Source organism: Chiroxiphia lanceolata, chromosome 13 (genome assembly GCF_009829145.1).
Source record: "Chiroxiphia lanceolata isolate bChiLan1 chromosome 13, bChiLan1.pri, whole genome shotgun sequence".
In the NCBI taxonomy this organism is placed as follows: Eukaryota; Metazoa; Chordata; class Aves; order Passeriformes; family Pipridae; genus Chiroxiphia; species Chiroxiphia lanceolata.
Genome location: NC_045649.1, coordinates 6,155,567 through 6,169,050, shown reverse-complemented (window position 1 = coordinate 6,169,050; position 13,484 = coordinate 6,155,567). Strand labels below are relative to the sequence as shown.

At 42.0% G+C, this 13,484-nt stretch overlaps 1 protein-coding gene across 2 annotated transcripts; it reads left to right on the top strand.

The window, feature by feature from the left end:
- The first annotated feature begins 256 nt into the window (after positions 1 to 256).
- Positions 257 to 13,479, top strand: MEAK7 (MTOR associated protein, eak-7 homolog). 2 transcript variants are annotated; one of them, XM_032701606.1, is made up of 8 exons: positions 257 to 364; positions 1,861 to 2,037; positions 4,613 to 4,843; positions 5,320 to 5,464; positions 6,051 to 6,491; positions 7,780 to 7,898; positions 9,067 to 9,243; positions 10,259 to 13,479. In XM_032701606.1, exons 2-8 carry the CDS (start codon positions 1,870 to 1,872, stop codon positions 10,385 to 10,387), a joined length of 1,410 nt encoding a protein of 469 aa, XP_032557497.1. In that variant the 5' UTR covers positions 257 to 364; positions 1,861 to 1,869; the 3' UTR covers positions 10,388 to 13,479. The 2 variants fall into 2 exon arrangements, with proteins under 2 accessions (XP_032557497.1, XP_032557498.1); XM_032701607.1 differs by lacking the exon at positions 257 to 364 and adding an exon at positions 2,314 to 2,399 and having other exon boundaries at positions 1,929 to 2,037.
- The last annotated feature ends 5 nt before the right edge of the window (positions 13,480 to 13,484 follow it).

Below are 13,484 nucleotides of genomic sequence, written 5' to 3'. Positions count from 1 at the left end.
CCTCAAAGAGGAGGGTTCCCTCAGGGAGGAGGATCCCCTGAAGGCGAAGGATGTCCTCAGGGAGAAGGGGCCGCCGCGGTCTCGCCGGTCTCCGGAGCTCTCAGGCCGCCTCCTCATCGCCCTGCGCAGCGGGCTGCGGCACCGCCCGCCTCTCCCCTCGGGCTCGCGGTGCCGAAAGCCCCGCTGTCCCCGTCCCTCCCTTCCCTGCCTTCCTCCATCCTTCCCGTCCGTCCCTCCCTCCCCGCCGCCTGAAGGGCGGCTCCATCGGCCGCGCTCCGCCCCGGCCGGGCGGGCTAAGGTGCCGGATGGCGCCGGGTTCCGTGTGACGGTCCCGGGGGCGGAGAGGGGCCGGGGAGCCCTGCCGGTAAGCGGGGAGGTCTGTCAGGGTGGGGGGCTCGCCTCAGGGCTACCTTGTGACCCGGGTGGGGTCGGACACACACACACATACATACACACACATATACACATGCCAGGGCTGCCCCGCCGGGCGGGGAGGGATGGGCTGAGCACAGCGGGAAATGAGCCTTTAAAGGACCCTCTTTCTCCAGCGGTTCGCTGCTTTAAATTAATCGTGTCGTCACGGTCACGGTGGTTTCCATTCACTCTTCGGGGTTTACCCCACGATCGAAATTCTCCTCGCAGGCAAAACAGGGCTTTAGGCCTGAAGGTGAGGCTGCCCGACCCGGCCTCTTGTGTGCGGTAAACAACGCAGCAGTTAGCAATAAAAATACTGCATTAGGCTCAACACTGTGTCCTTCTGGGGAGGCTGAAGGGCTGTGTGATGGCCTTGTCTGCAAAAAGAGATTCCCGTGGAACTGGGAATCACAAACCGAAAAAGAGGTGTCAGGAAGGACGTGGAAATTACAGAAAGAAAACTACAAAAGGATGTTTTATTCCACGTCTTACCTTCTTTATATTGTCACCCCAGACATGTGTCTACCCCAGACAGATGGGAAGGCCATTGGCAGTGGTGACTGTCTCTGTGGTCATGGTGGAATTTGGGATTTCAGGCCCTGCTGTGGCACTGTTAGGTCTGTGCTGTGCTGCTCCAGGGAGAAAGACAGAGCACATGGCCCAGACAACACTAAAAATTAAATCTCCATAGTGCAGGTGACTCCTGGGACAGTGAGAGAAATTGGAGTTGTACCATTAAATGTGTAAAACAAGCCAGCAAGGAAACCCCAAACCAACCCTCCCCTGCCAACCTTAATTCTGTGGGTACCAACTCTCACTGATTTGTTGACTTCACATGAACCTGTGTGTTTTTAATGGGTCTTGCGTTGTTCCTAAATGTTTTTGTTACTTTGTTTCAAAATATTTTTGTATTGTGTCCTTAGAAAAAAAACATTCTCGTCACTTTCAGAGGCTATTCCCTGACGGTGTTTTAGTGCCACATCATATTGGCAGACATAGCTTCGGTCCATTAATGCATCAGAATGATGTAGCATAATCTGTCATAAATAATCCATAATCAGGCTTTTTCCTTCATGTTAGGGCTGTATTGCAGCTGTTAGACTCATGGTCACTTTGTATAAGCTAATTTAACCATTAGATCATATTGGTTTTTCCATTTGATAGAGACTTGAATGATGTTTGCATTGGTGGATGGGGGTTTTTAGCAAAGAGCTGTCAGACTGTCAATTTTTAAAGCACAGTTACAGATGTTCTCCAAATTCATTAAGTCTCAGTGAATACAGAGACTAAACATTAGTTTTAATAATTTCCTGGAAGGGTAGTAGTTTGCTTTTCTTGTTAAACTTGCACTGGTATGTTAGTCAGTTTGATATGTCTTCCATGGTCCTTGTGATACCTTTCTGTGTTTAATTTTTTTTTTTTTAAATTCTTTTTCCTTTGCTTCAGGTTGAAAAGATGGGAAATGCAGAAAGCAATGCCTATCACAATCACCTTTCCAGATTTCTTCCTGAGGAGCAGACTGACATTGATGGAGTATTTGATACCTTATCGGGATCAAGTGGCTCAGCTGGAGGAAAAAATGCCAAAGCTACAAAGAAAACGATGACTCTGGCAGCACTACAGGCAAGACGATCTATTATTCATGATATAGCTGAGATGTAGTGAATCAATCAGAATTCCAGAAAGAAATTAAAGATGTGGCAGTAGTTGCTTTTAAAGGATTGCTCATCTCAATTGAATACTTAATGTTTTGGGCGGGATGGATTTTGACTTTCTCTTACAGTTTAACATGAGTAGTGAATTTCAGGCCTTTATTTATCTCTTACATTGCACTGTTGGGTCCATTTGCAGCTTTCCTGATTCTGAGGTAAATTGGGATGTATGGAAATGTTTTTACAGCAACCTGAAAAATGGGAATAACATTTTCCCCCCTGGAATCTATAGTGTGGGATTATTTACAGATTTTCTGGAGAAGCTGTCACAAAGTCAGTTTGTATTTGGTTATATCTGTCTCCCTCAGTGCTTCACCACCTCTAATCTCTTCACTTGCACTAAAAGGAGAGAATTCAATTTTGCCTGATTAAGCTGTGGTTCCCTGTTTTAGCTAATTAACATGCAATATGCTTCTGATTAACTTTGAATTAATTTTCTAATCAAGAAAAGAGAAAAATGATTTGCTGAAACGGTTGATAACTTCAGTTAGGCAGGAGCTAAGTGGCCAAATGAATGTAGTGGTAAAGTGCATTTTTATGTATGTTACACAGCTAATGGGATCAAATTAAACTCATTGGAAGCAGCAGGTTATTTTAAGGTATTTAGCAGTTCCTCTGCATACAGACCAGCTTTAGCCTTCTGCAGCCTGGCTGTTCATGAGCTGCCATTAGTTTGGAAACAGTGTTGCTGCTGCCCAGCTTTTCAGCACTGCTTTATCCAAGAACCTGTCCTTGGTGTCTCTTACCAGTTTGGGACCTGGAAGAAGTTGTTTCTAGCTTTACCTCTAGATCAGTGTGATGGTTGATGAACGTTTGTCTTTTCCCTTCCTGCCTTTTTGTTTGCCAGCTTACATTCAAATCTTGGAAGGCTGGCTGTAGGTGCCCAGTTCCTTGGTGCAGAGACAATGCCTGTGGCATTCCTGCCTCATAGGTGACTCTGTTCATGTCTGGGCTAGACTGAGATGTGGCAGGTTTGTTCTAGCAACAGTCTGGTGACACTGATGAGTCCCCAGGCATTGCCTCATGGACTCTGCTTAGGCTCATGCTTTGCTAGAAGGAAACTACACGGCTTCTGGGCCAGAGCAGGCTGCACTGCACAGCTTGGGAAGCAGGCAGAGCAGGAATCTCTAGATCCTTTCTTGAAGGACAAGGATTCTAAACTGTCAGAAGAGTGAGTCAGTTGGATGTTTATTAAAGGTTCCGTTTTTTACAGATCTCCTTTCTTTGCACCCCAGGTCTACTCTTTGGAAGAGCTAAAAGCAAAACGAGTGGTGGGCAGGATAAGGTAGGGAGTAGGTAGGTGATTCAGCAGTGTGAAGTAAAAAGCCCTTGAGTATAAGGTTTTAGTTGTGTTCCCTGCTGCTTCTCCCACTTCAGGCTCATGCAGCACTTTCAGAAAGCCTCTCAAAGACAGCTGTACCCCCTGTGCCCATCCTTCCCTCAATATGGAGCACTGATGTGAAGGACTGTGGCTGCTATTTCTGCTCCTGCTGAAATCAATGGGAATTCTACCACTGACGTCAGTGAAAGTAGGGTAGAGCTCGGGATATTGGATCTCTCTATGCCCAGCAACAGCCATTAGCATCAAATAGGAACAGCCCAGGTGGCTTCCAGAGGAGTGGTATTGAGCCAGCAAATCAGTAAATGGAGCTGGAATAGTGGTTTTGGCAGGTGCAGCTCCATTGATTTCAGCATAGTCCCCACTGGGCTACACCCCTGTGCAGAACAGTCAAGGCAGGTCCTCAACATGCTGTGCACAGTGAGGACACTCTGTAATCATGTCCTAGTGTGTGCATGTATTTGAGATGATTTATTTTTAAACCATGTAATTATCTTGAACACTGTGAAAGTTGAATCCAGAGTCAGATCTTCCCCGCAAAGCTGTGATGTGTGATGATGTGTATCAGATTTCAGTTCAAAGGGCCAGGCATGCCATTCAGATGAATAACTCCTGATCTCACCTGTCTTAACATCAGGGATGCCTTACAAAAATCAAGTGATCCCAACTTTGTTCCATGTTTCAGTTAGTTGATATGCAGAGGGAAATTCCTCAGGATTGTTTCTGCACGTGCACGTAGAGTTAAACACATTGTCTTGAGGCCAAAACTGAGATATGGCAAACACTTCACCTTCTCTTTGTTTTTAAATATTTGTGAGCTCCACTGTCAAAAGCAGACATGAAACACGATTTTGAATATTTGACTGGCAAAATTGTAAACCTTTGCAACAGAGTTATCATGTAGAAACACTTTGCTAAAATCCTGTTAAGACTTTACAGTGTTGTTTTTCTGAAGTCCAGTATCAGTATCAACCTGAATCAGTAAATAATCACTATAAAAATAAAGATTTTTTATTTTTTCTCTTGGAAAACCAGTTCTTTGAGGAAAGTTTGTTGCTCGTAGTAGATGCTACATCTCAGCACAGGTTACCTGGAATACATTAGTTACTCTTCACTTATAAAATGTGCTCTCTGCTGTTTCCCTCAGGCACATACACGGGAGGCACTGCCAGAGCAAATGACTGTTCGGTTGTACAATGGGATGAAAAGCATTGACCTGCCTGGGAAATCATCTGGGCTGAGTGAACAGATTGCTAAGGAGCAGTTTGTAATTTTTATGTCAGACCTCTTAAAAGGGAATGCAGATGAGAAGATTGCCATAATAATGAGAATGATCTCCAAGGCAGAAGGGCCCGTGAAGGGCAAACAAATCCAAGAGGTAAACGGGGCAGTTAAAATGTGTGTTGGGGGGACAGTAAGAGAGCAGGGCTGTATTTAAGAACCAGCAAGGGTTGTGATGTGACTGATGCTTCTGGAAATTGAGCAAAGTACTTGTTAGAGCTCTAGTTGCAGGAGAGTTGTGGGAATCAAATATAGCTTGCAAGGTGAAAGAGTGGGATCTCGCAGAACAGTCATTCACCAGCAGCTCGTACCACTGCAAAACTTGGTCCTCCACTCCCTCTTTCATGCCATATTTTATGGAGTAACATGTCCAAAATATGGAAAAAGGCTTCTTTTCAAGACCTATGACACCGAAATAGCATTTCTATAGCTCCTGACTTGTCATGGCAAGAGAAGTTTCTGCCTTGGGATTACAGCATCAATTCTGTTTGACTTTATTTTCAGGCAGCCCTTTGAAGCTCTTGGCCATTTCCTCTGAGAAATACCAAAATGGTGATGTTTTAATCTTTTCAGTTCACAGAGGATCTGATCATGTCTCTAGTCCATGTACTGAGCTACAGGAAGGAACTGAAAGGTTGGACTTTGGAGAATACTCGGGATTCTGCCAGTGGAATAAAGGCTTTGGCTTCTCAGCTGCTCTCAGAGTTGAAGCTTGCAGGTAAACACCCTTGGTGTAGCAGATCTCAGCGTTCCTGTAATCACTGATCTCATGGTATGGGAATTCTATTTATTTTACCTTACCAACTTTCTCCCCTAAATTCAGGAGAGCTTTGGGTTGAAGTCCCCAGTTAGGTGGACATGCAAAACTATTTGTGGTGGAACATGTCTCTTTTACAAACACCTGGCTTGCAGATGATGGGCATTTAGATGCATGGGCATCTAAGTATTACTTATTTGAATATATTTATCATGTACTTATGACCACATGTCCTTTTACAAAGCGTAGGTCTGTCTTTGCACTGTTGTAATAACAGATTTTGCTGTCTTGCAAAGAACATCCCCTCAGTTGTAGCCAGGAGCCCGTGTTTATAAATTACAACAGCCCAGCCAATGAATGTCACAGGTAGATCTCAGTTCTGTGGTTGCATTTGCTTATTGTAGTTGACACTTTACTGTCATGGCTCCTTTCATGTGTGGTTTCCTGTCCATTAAAATAATGAAGTATTGTGTTTACACTTAAAAATCCGCTGATTATTTTCCAGACTGGGAAACTTACTCCTGTTTCTATATGTCTTATTATTTAGATGGGACAAAACCTGTGGGTCCTCAGCTGCTGGAGACAAGTTTTGATCCGAGTGTCATTGAGGACTGGGTGTACAGAGTTCCTCAGGTCTCAGTTTTCCTCAGTGTGGTGATCAGGCAGGGCCTCCGCGTTCTCCATTCTCTCCCAGACCAAACCAACGACATCCTCAACCTGGTTCCCCGCTGCAAAGGCATGAAAGGAAGAGGACTTGTCAGCCTCTTTGACATCCCATCCATCATATACATCAACTCCCACCTGCCTGCAGAGCTACAGCACAAGTGGCGGCTTTTGTTCTCTTCCAGGCTCCACGGGGAAAGCTTTTCACAGTTGTGTGGGCACATAGTGAACAAAGGGCCTTGCATAGTGATCCTGAAGGACTTGGATGGTTTTCTCTTTGGTGGGTTTGCATCTCACTCCTGGGAGGTGAAGCCACAGTTTCAAGGTAAAACTCACTTTTTTTTTTCGTAACCCATGGTTCTGGTAAACATTCCATGTTCTGTGCAGGTATAAGAATGGATACTTAATATCCACTTCATGGGTACTGTCACTTTACTTTCATGACATACAGTGTTTCTTACACTTCCCAAGTGTATTTTTCTGTGGCAAAAATAACATTAATTTTCAAAAAAAGCACAACACATGCGGAGTTATTCTTAGCATGGCAGTCAGGCATGTTACAGATTAATATTTATAATTTGCTGTTTGATAAGACCTTTAAAATTGCAGGACTTATTGATCTTGGAGCAAATTTTCAGGGAAATTTATCAAGCCCTGTAGCTGCATAGGTTGAAAAGTAAATGAAAATTAAGGAAGTACAGCATAGATTATTAGAGATTGAATAATTTGTCCACAGGATGGCAGTGTTCCATCAGGAACATCTGAGCCAAATGCCAGGTTGAGCCTCCTGTTGTCAGTTGTGCACTGTCTGTCTTTGTTTTCCCTCTAAAATCCAGCAGCCAAAGAGTTCTTTGGAAAAGCTAAACTTTTTGTTCCCTTGAAACCTCAGTGGAGAAGAGAAGGTTTTTTCCATAACTCTTTGGAAAGAACTTTTGTGATAGATTTTTGAAAAAACAATTATGGGCTCTGGATAATCTGTCCTGTTGGGAATCCTCGCTTTGGCTACATCAGAAACTCACTTCCTATACTTAATTAGTATTTGATAATTACCACTTCAGTCAGTTAATATAGTGTTATGTTATGTTGATTACACAATTTCCTTGTGTTTTTTCCTGATAGAATAGCACGTACAGTGTGTTAGTCAAGCACAGCACAGGTCCCTCTGAGTACAAACTGGACATAATGAAAGTTGTGCTCCAAGTCATTGACTCTGAACTGATCTATGTATCAATGTAGTCAGAACCAAGGGTGTCTGCACTCCCATCAGTTTGTGCAGATCTGGCAGCTGGCCAGTTTTAGATGACAGAAGGCAGCCTGTGGTAGGTGTGCCCTCATACAGTGACATAATGTCCTAGTCATGCCTCTGACTGCCCTTGATCACAGCTTGTAATTGCATCAATGTCTGTGACTCTGCACAGAGTTACCCCAGAGTAAACAACAGGTCTAGATCTTGCTGAGAGATAGCTCCTGGCTTTCTGAGATGGCAGCTGCTGTCTTAGTAGTGAATAGTTGAAGCTATTCAGCTTCATTTCTTCCATTAATTTTTCTATCCTATTTGTAGACAAGTTATTACGTGACCAGTTGTCTGACTTCAGGTGCTTTTCCATTTACAGGTGACAACAGATGCTTTCTGTTTTCTGTTTTCCCCTCTCTTGCTGTGTACACATACACAGGGTACAATGACCACTTCATGTATTTGAACAGTGGCCAACAGACTATGCCAAATGGACTTGTAAGTATTCAGAAATGACAATTTGGAGATTGGATTTGTGGCTTGTGTTTGGAAGACTTTTTTTGCTTTTTTTTTTTTCTGTTTCTGAGAGCAGATTTATTTCACTTTTTGTTCTCTGAGGAAGTTTGCATCCCTTGTGGCCCACTTTTAGTAGGAGATTTTTTCTTTTTTTTGTGTTAAAGCATCAGTGTAAAGTGTGAGCTATGAATGATGATGGAGAACTGCTTACAGCACTGATAGAGCCCATCCTTTTCTTTACAGTTAATATGTATATTGAAGTACTGAATCAACTAAGATGGAATTTATTTGTGTGTGACCCAAGCAGGTGGGCTTTATGTAGGTTAAATTTCTGGAGGTTCTGGGAAGAAACCTTTTTGCCAAGCTTGGTTATCACAGAAGTCCTTCTAGGTGTCCTCCCTGGAAGAATTGACTGCACATATCCACACCACTGGAGCAGCACAAAATAGCTGATCTGTGTAACTGAGGATCCTTCCCCTGGCTGCTCTCACTGCCACACTAACTGCTTTTTAAATGATGGAAGAGAAAGCCCAACAGAATTAGAGTGCAAACACTGCAAGTAGCTGCTGCTGCTGCTGTGTCATTACAGTGGCAGAAGCTTCTCTTACTCAAATTCACAAATGAGCTCTCCAGCTGCAGAGGAGATTCCACAGAGCTACCACACACCACCTGTTTTGAAGCTGCTTTGCAGTTTTGCAGCATTATGTACCCTAACTTTGGGAATTGCAGCAGGGTGGAATAAATTTGCTCCAAAGAAAGTGAACAACATCAAGTTACGTTATTTGTTTCTGTAGATGCTTTTCTAAATGGAAAAGAGGCAGCAAACCAGGGCACTGCCACCCTGTTTGAAATGGGACTGTTAGTCAATAAACAAAAGCCAGGAGCTAAATTTCTGGTACAACTCACAGATACTGGTATTCTGTGAAGTGTAGAGGGAGGGCAGTATCACTCAAGTAAATTCTTGTCTGTCTTCAGGAATGCGAGATGTGGGTACAGAAGCCCAGGTTCACTCAGAATCCCCTGTTTTTTAACCTCCCCATAGAAGTGTGGCACAAACACTGAGCACAGCAATTTATTCTCTAGGCTTCCTGACTTTCCCAGTCTGTTCTGCCTGTGCAGCCAGTGTTTAATGTGCTGCTTTGGTTGACAGGGTATGGGTGGACAGCATGGATACTTCGGGCTCTGGATAGACAGTGACTATGGGAAGGGACACAGCAAAGCCAAACCTCGATGTACCACCTACAACAGCCCCCAGCTGTCAGCCAAAGAGGATTTCACACTGGATGCCATGGAAGTCTGGGCAGTGGGAGATGTCCCTGAAAGCGTGGTAGGTGAACCTGTGAAATGGTGTCCTGGTTGGAACAGAACATGCAAAACCCACAGCTGCAGTTTTCTCATTAAACTCTCTCTCTCTGTTGTAATTAATAATATTTTCTGTAACTGGCCCTGTGGTGCCATGTATTTTGTAGCAAAATAGTAGTGGAATTATGGAGGTTGCCAACAAGAAAGACCTTCAGGAGCCAAGAGGTGATAGAGTCAGAAGAGCAGTACTTTATTCTGAATTTCCAAAGGCGTTTCCAATATTGAGGAATGGTCTCGAGGAGGAACCTCCTTGGAGGGGTTCAGTAAAACCCAGTGTTTATAAAACAGAAAGCAAGCACTGGAAACTCTCAAGTAAAGCCCAATCTGTAGTTCAGGAACAGACCCAAAAGATTTCTTTATCAGTAGCTTTAACTTTACTGTTGTTTTACAATAAGTTTATGTGATTCGATTGATGCCAGTCTTTCTGCACTCGGTTTATTTCTGGGAATGAGCAGGAGCCCTCTTTCTGCTCTCCTCTCTCCCTGTAATTTATTCTCATATTAAACTGTCTGGTCTGTACAGCTTGATGTTGGTTGTTTTTTTTTCAAATTTTTACTTCTTTTCGTGCTAAATTCGTGGGCCTTGACTTCACTTGACAAAGAGCTCTAAATAGAAACAGAACAAACTGTTTACAGAAAATGTCAAATTGTAATTGAATCTCTTCTTTAAAAAAACCCTTACTTCTGCACTTCAGACTAAGGTGAGGTTAAGCAGGATGTTCTGGTTGGCTTGTAACCTGAATAAACTTGAAATAGTTCACTGTCATCTTAGGAGAAGTTTATGGCTATTTTGTATAACTGCAGCTATAAAAATAATTTGATGTATCCCAGTGAATCTTAAATACCTTACTTGGAAAGTGTGTCTGCTCCATTGTGCCAAGCTTGCAAACCAGATCACTTATGGACTTTTTTTGAGTGTGTCTCTTTCCTGTAGCCTGATATTGACATTTTAAATTGAGTATATTTTATTTTCTTTTGCAGACAAAAGGTAAGAAGAGTATCCTGGATGTGGATCCTGAGGCTCAGGCCCTGTTGGAAATGGCTGGAAAAAGTCGTCACAGCGAAGGTCTCCGGGAACCCATTGAAGAGGATGAGGATGATGAGAACTAAAGGAATCACAGTCAAATGAAAACCCCTTTATTTTTATTTGCTTCCAAGTGTTAATGTTCCTTGGACAGCATATTTTTTCCTCTTTTCTTTTTTTCCCCTTAAATTTACCTAATTATCTGGGACAGAGCTTAAGCTTCGTACTTATGTAATATTTAGGTCTAATACAATATTCTGCCTGAAGGGTTTTCTTTGGGGAGGACAGAAAAAATAACTTGGGACACAATCATTAGACATGTCTGAGTCCTAGCTGAATATGAATTTGCTTGCATTCCCCATAGATCATGTCTGAAAACTAAATTAAAAGCAGCAGAAGATATCGACAGTATGGTTTACTGACTTGGATAATTGATATGTATATTTTTATATATATATAAAAAGACTGTCCAAGACACTGATTAAGGCTTTTATACCTCAACTGCAAATATTTATTTGCATGCAATGAAATTAGTCAGTGAATTTGCAAATTGTAATGATGTCTTACATTGGTAAACAGAGAACAGTCCACATGATTCCATATGAAGGGTGCTATTAATTTGCATTGCTTCGGTTAAAGCATTAAATTTGACATTTTCTAAGTTGTTTTTTTAGCAACTTAGAAAGCAAGTGACTCCATATGGGCTGTAAGATGTCCAGAATATTCATATACAGCAACAAGGTTTATAATACGACACTATAGTTCAGTGCATCTCACTTCAGCTGTTTCTGCAGAAGTTTGTCTGTTGTTTTTTAAACTTAGTAAAACAGAATCATTGGAATCATTCAGCCATATTTTTCCTAAAAATGGGCAATACTTTCAGCAGAAATTCTCCAGGGAAGGTAACTCCTTTTGTAGCCTCACTTGAGACTGGACCAAAAAGGAAGCCAGTTAATTGGGAATAGGATCTGCAGATACCTTGTAAAAGAAATAAAAATCAGGGTTATGTAAAATGTTTAAAGAAGATTGCTGTACACTTTATTTCCACATAATTAATCATTACTGCATTATGGAAAAAAATACCTGCAGTTGGTTGGGCGTTTTTGCTCTCTTTTGTGACTGTTCTCCAGTCAGCACCAGTTTTGTCAGGTCTCTTGTACTCAGGGCTTTTTCTACTTGAATTTATTCCCATCTGTCAGTAATTAGTTTGACCTCGCTAATTGTACGTGTAATTAACTTGTCAAAAATAACCCTAATTTTTACCAGGGAGTGTAATTTCTAACTCAGCAAATAGTGTTTGGTTATTGATGATTGCCAGTCTTTCTCTTCCTGAGGAAAAGGACTGTATCCAATCCTCTTTGTCCTGGCATGACTTTGTCTTCTGTGCAGCTTGGAGCAAAAAATGTACCAGAATTCTGCAATTCCTGATCTCGTGGCCTTCCTTCAAATTCTTTCCCTTAGTGTTTTCTTGTGTGTGGTCTTTTTTTTTCCCCCACCTGTTGTTTTTCATAGGGAGCCAAATTTGAATATTCTGAATAATCTACACTTGTGCCTTAATGTAGGTTCCATTCTTTTAGATTTTGTTAAGCCAAGTGAACTAAACAAAGTGAACTTAGCCTTGAAAGGAGAGCACGAGGAAATCACTCCAGCCAGACATCCTAGAACTCAACTGTGCATTTTGTACACTACCTGAACTAATGACTGGGGCATATATGCTGTTTGTTCCAGTACAGAGTGTGCTGTGGAAGGCCCGAACTAATGTCCTTTTATCCTGTTTTTGCTTAAATAAAAACCTGAAAGTCTCCCAAGTTTGTTAACACATAGAAAAAAATGTAAGAAGCAAAACAATTGCACTGATACTTTTGTATAATTTTCTTCTCTGTATATATTAATAAGAATGTTAAATAGTACAATGTAGGGAGTGCTGTATAGACAGCAAGTCAGTACATGAAGCTCTGTGTAGGTGTGGTGGTACCAGCTTTTGTTTGAACATTCTCAAACTCCCCCCATAAGTCTCAGAGATCTTTTCCACTTAGGCACTGGGTACTCCAAGTGGATGGCATACAGGAATGAGGCAGCTGAATTTCTGCAGTTACCCATAAAATAAGCAGCTAGACTTTTTTTTCCTTCCATTAGAAGGCAGAGACTTGTCTTTGAGAACTGAAACTCTTTACGAGGGTTTTAAAAAAAATGGTGAGCAGGCTGTGTCCGGGGAGGGTGAGTTTCACAAAGCTACTCTTCACCATAAGTATTTCAGTGGCCAAGTTGTCTTTGATTTATAATAAGTATCAGGATAGCTGTTTCTTTTCAGACTACAAATCCAAAATGTAATCCTCTTTAAACATCATGTTGTGACAATCAGCATAGCATTGTGACCTCTGAAAGTGTAGTTTTTTGACAAGTTTGTGTCTGAGACTCTTCACTTTGAAGTGAGGGTGTTAAGCTGGGTCAAGAAGAAAACCAACACTGTGGCACTTTAGCAAATGTCTCAGTGAAGCATTATTTACTAGGACAGTACTGATCCAACCAGCAGGTGGGATTGTTCAAAATTGTTCTTTAAATGTAAAAGATGGGCTCAGGAGAGACTCAACTTTTTTTTCCCCCCAAACCTAATGATTAAGCACTCTGGGCTTTCTGCTCATGCACCTAAAACATCCAGAAGGTGTTTGTCAGCAGTGGGCTTAGCTGTGACCTAAATATCTCAGTCCTTTTTGTGCAGCTCTTGATCCAATTGCAAAGCTCAACATCCCAGCTCTGTATGTGACTCATTTTTATTCTCAGATGCTTGTGAAAGCAATTCCCTTCCCCATTAAATCCATGCACTGCTGTGCTTTGGATAACATCACCCTTCCAGTTTGCTCCTCTTAGTCACACAGGTACCAAAAAAGACAGTTGAGGGTTGGCACTTCAGCTCTCTACTCTGACATCTCCCCCCAGTTTCCTTGAAAGGCTTGCTGAATCAAGGCTGGCTATCTGGAAATCTAGAAACACTACAGATTGACTAGAGGAAAAGAAGTGCTAATGAAGGCAGGTCTTTTCCAGTCTTCTAATTTAATGTAAAAGGACAGGTCTAAATCAAGTCTCACACAGATACTTGTCAATAACATTTAAAAATGTAGATTTTATTAATAAAAATGACTTTGATTTAAATAAATAAAATTTCAGTTTATGCACAATACATTT

Bases quoted from the DNA above. Each gene is read 5' to 3' on its own strand.
- MEAK7 (XM_032701606.1), top strand. From the start codon at position 1,870: ATGGGAAATGCAGAAAGCAATGCCTATCACAATCACCTTTCCAGATTT. The intron at 2,038-4,612 runs GCAAGACGATCT...TGTTTCCCTCAG, and splicing joins TGACTCTGGCAGCACTACAG to GCACATACACGGGAGGCACT. The intron at 7,899-9,066 runs GTAAGTATTCAG...TTTGGTTGACAG, and splicing joins AGACTATGCCAAATGGACTT to GGTATGGGTGGACAGCATGG.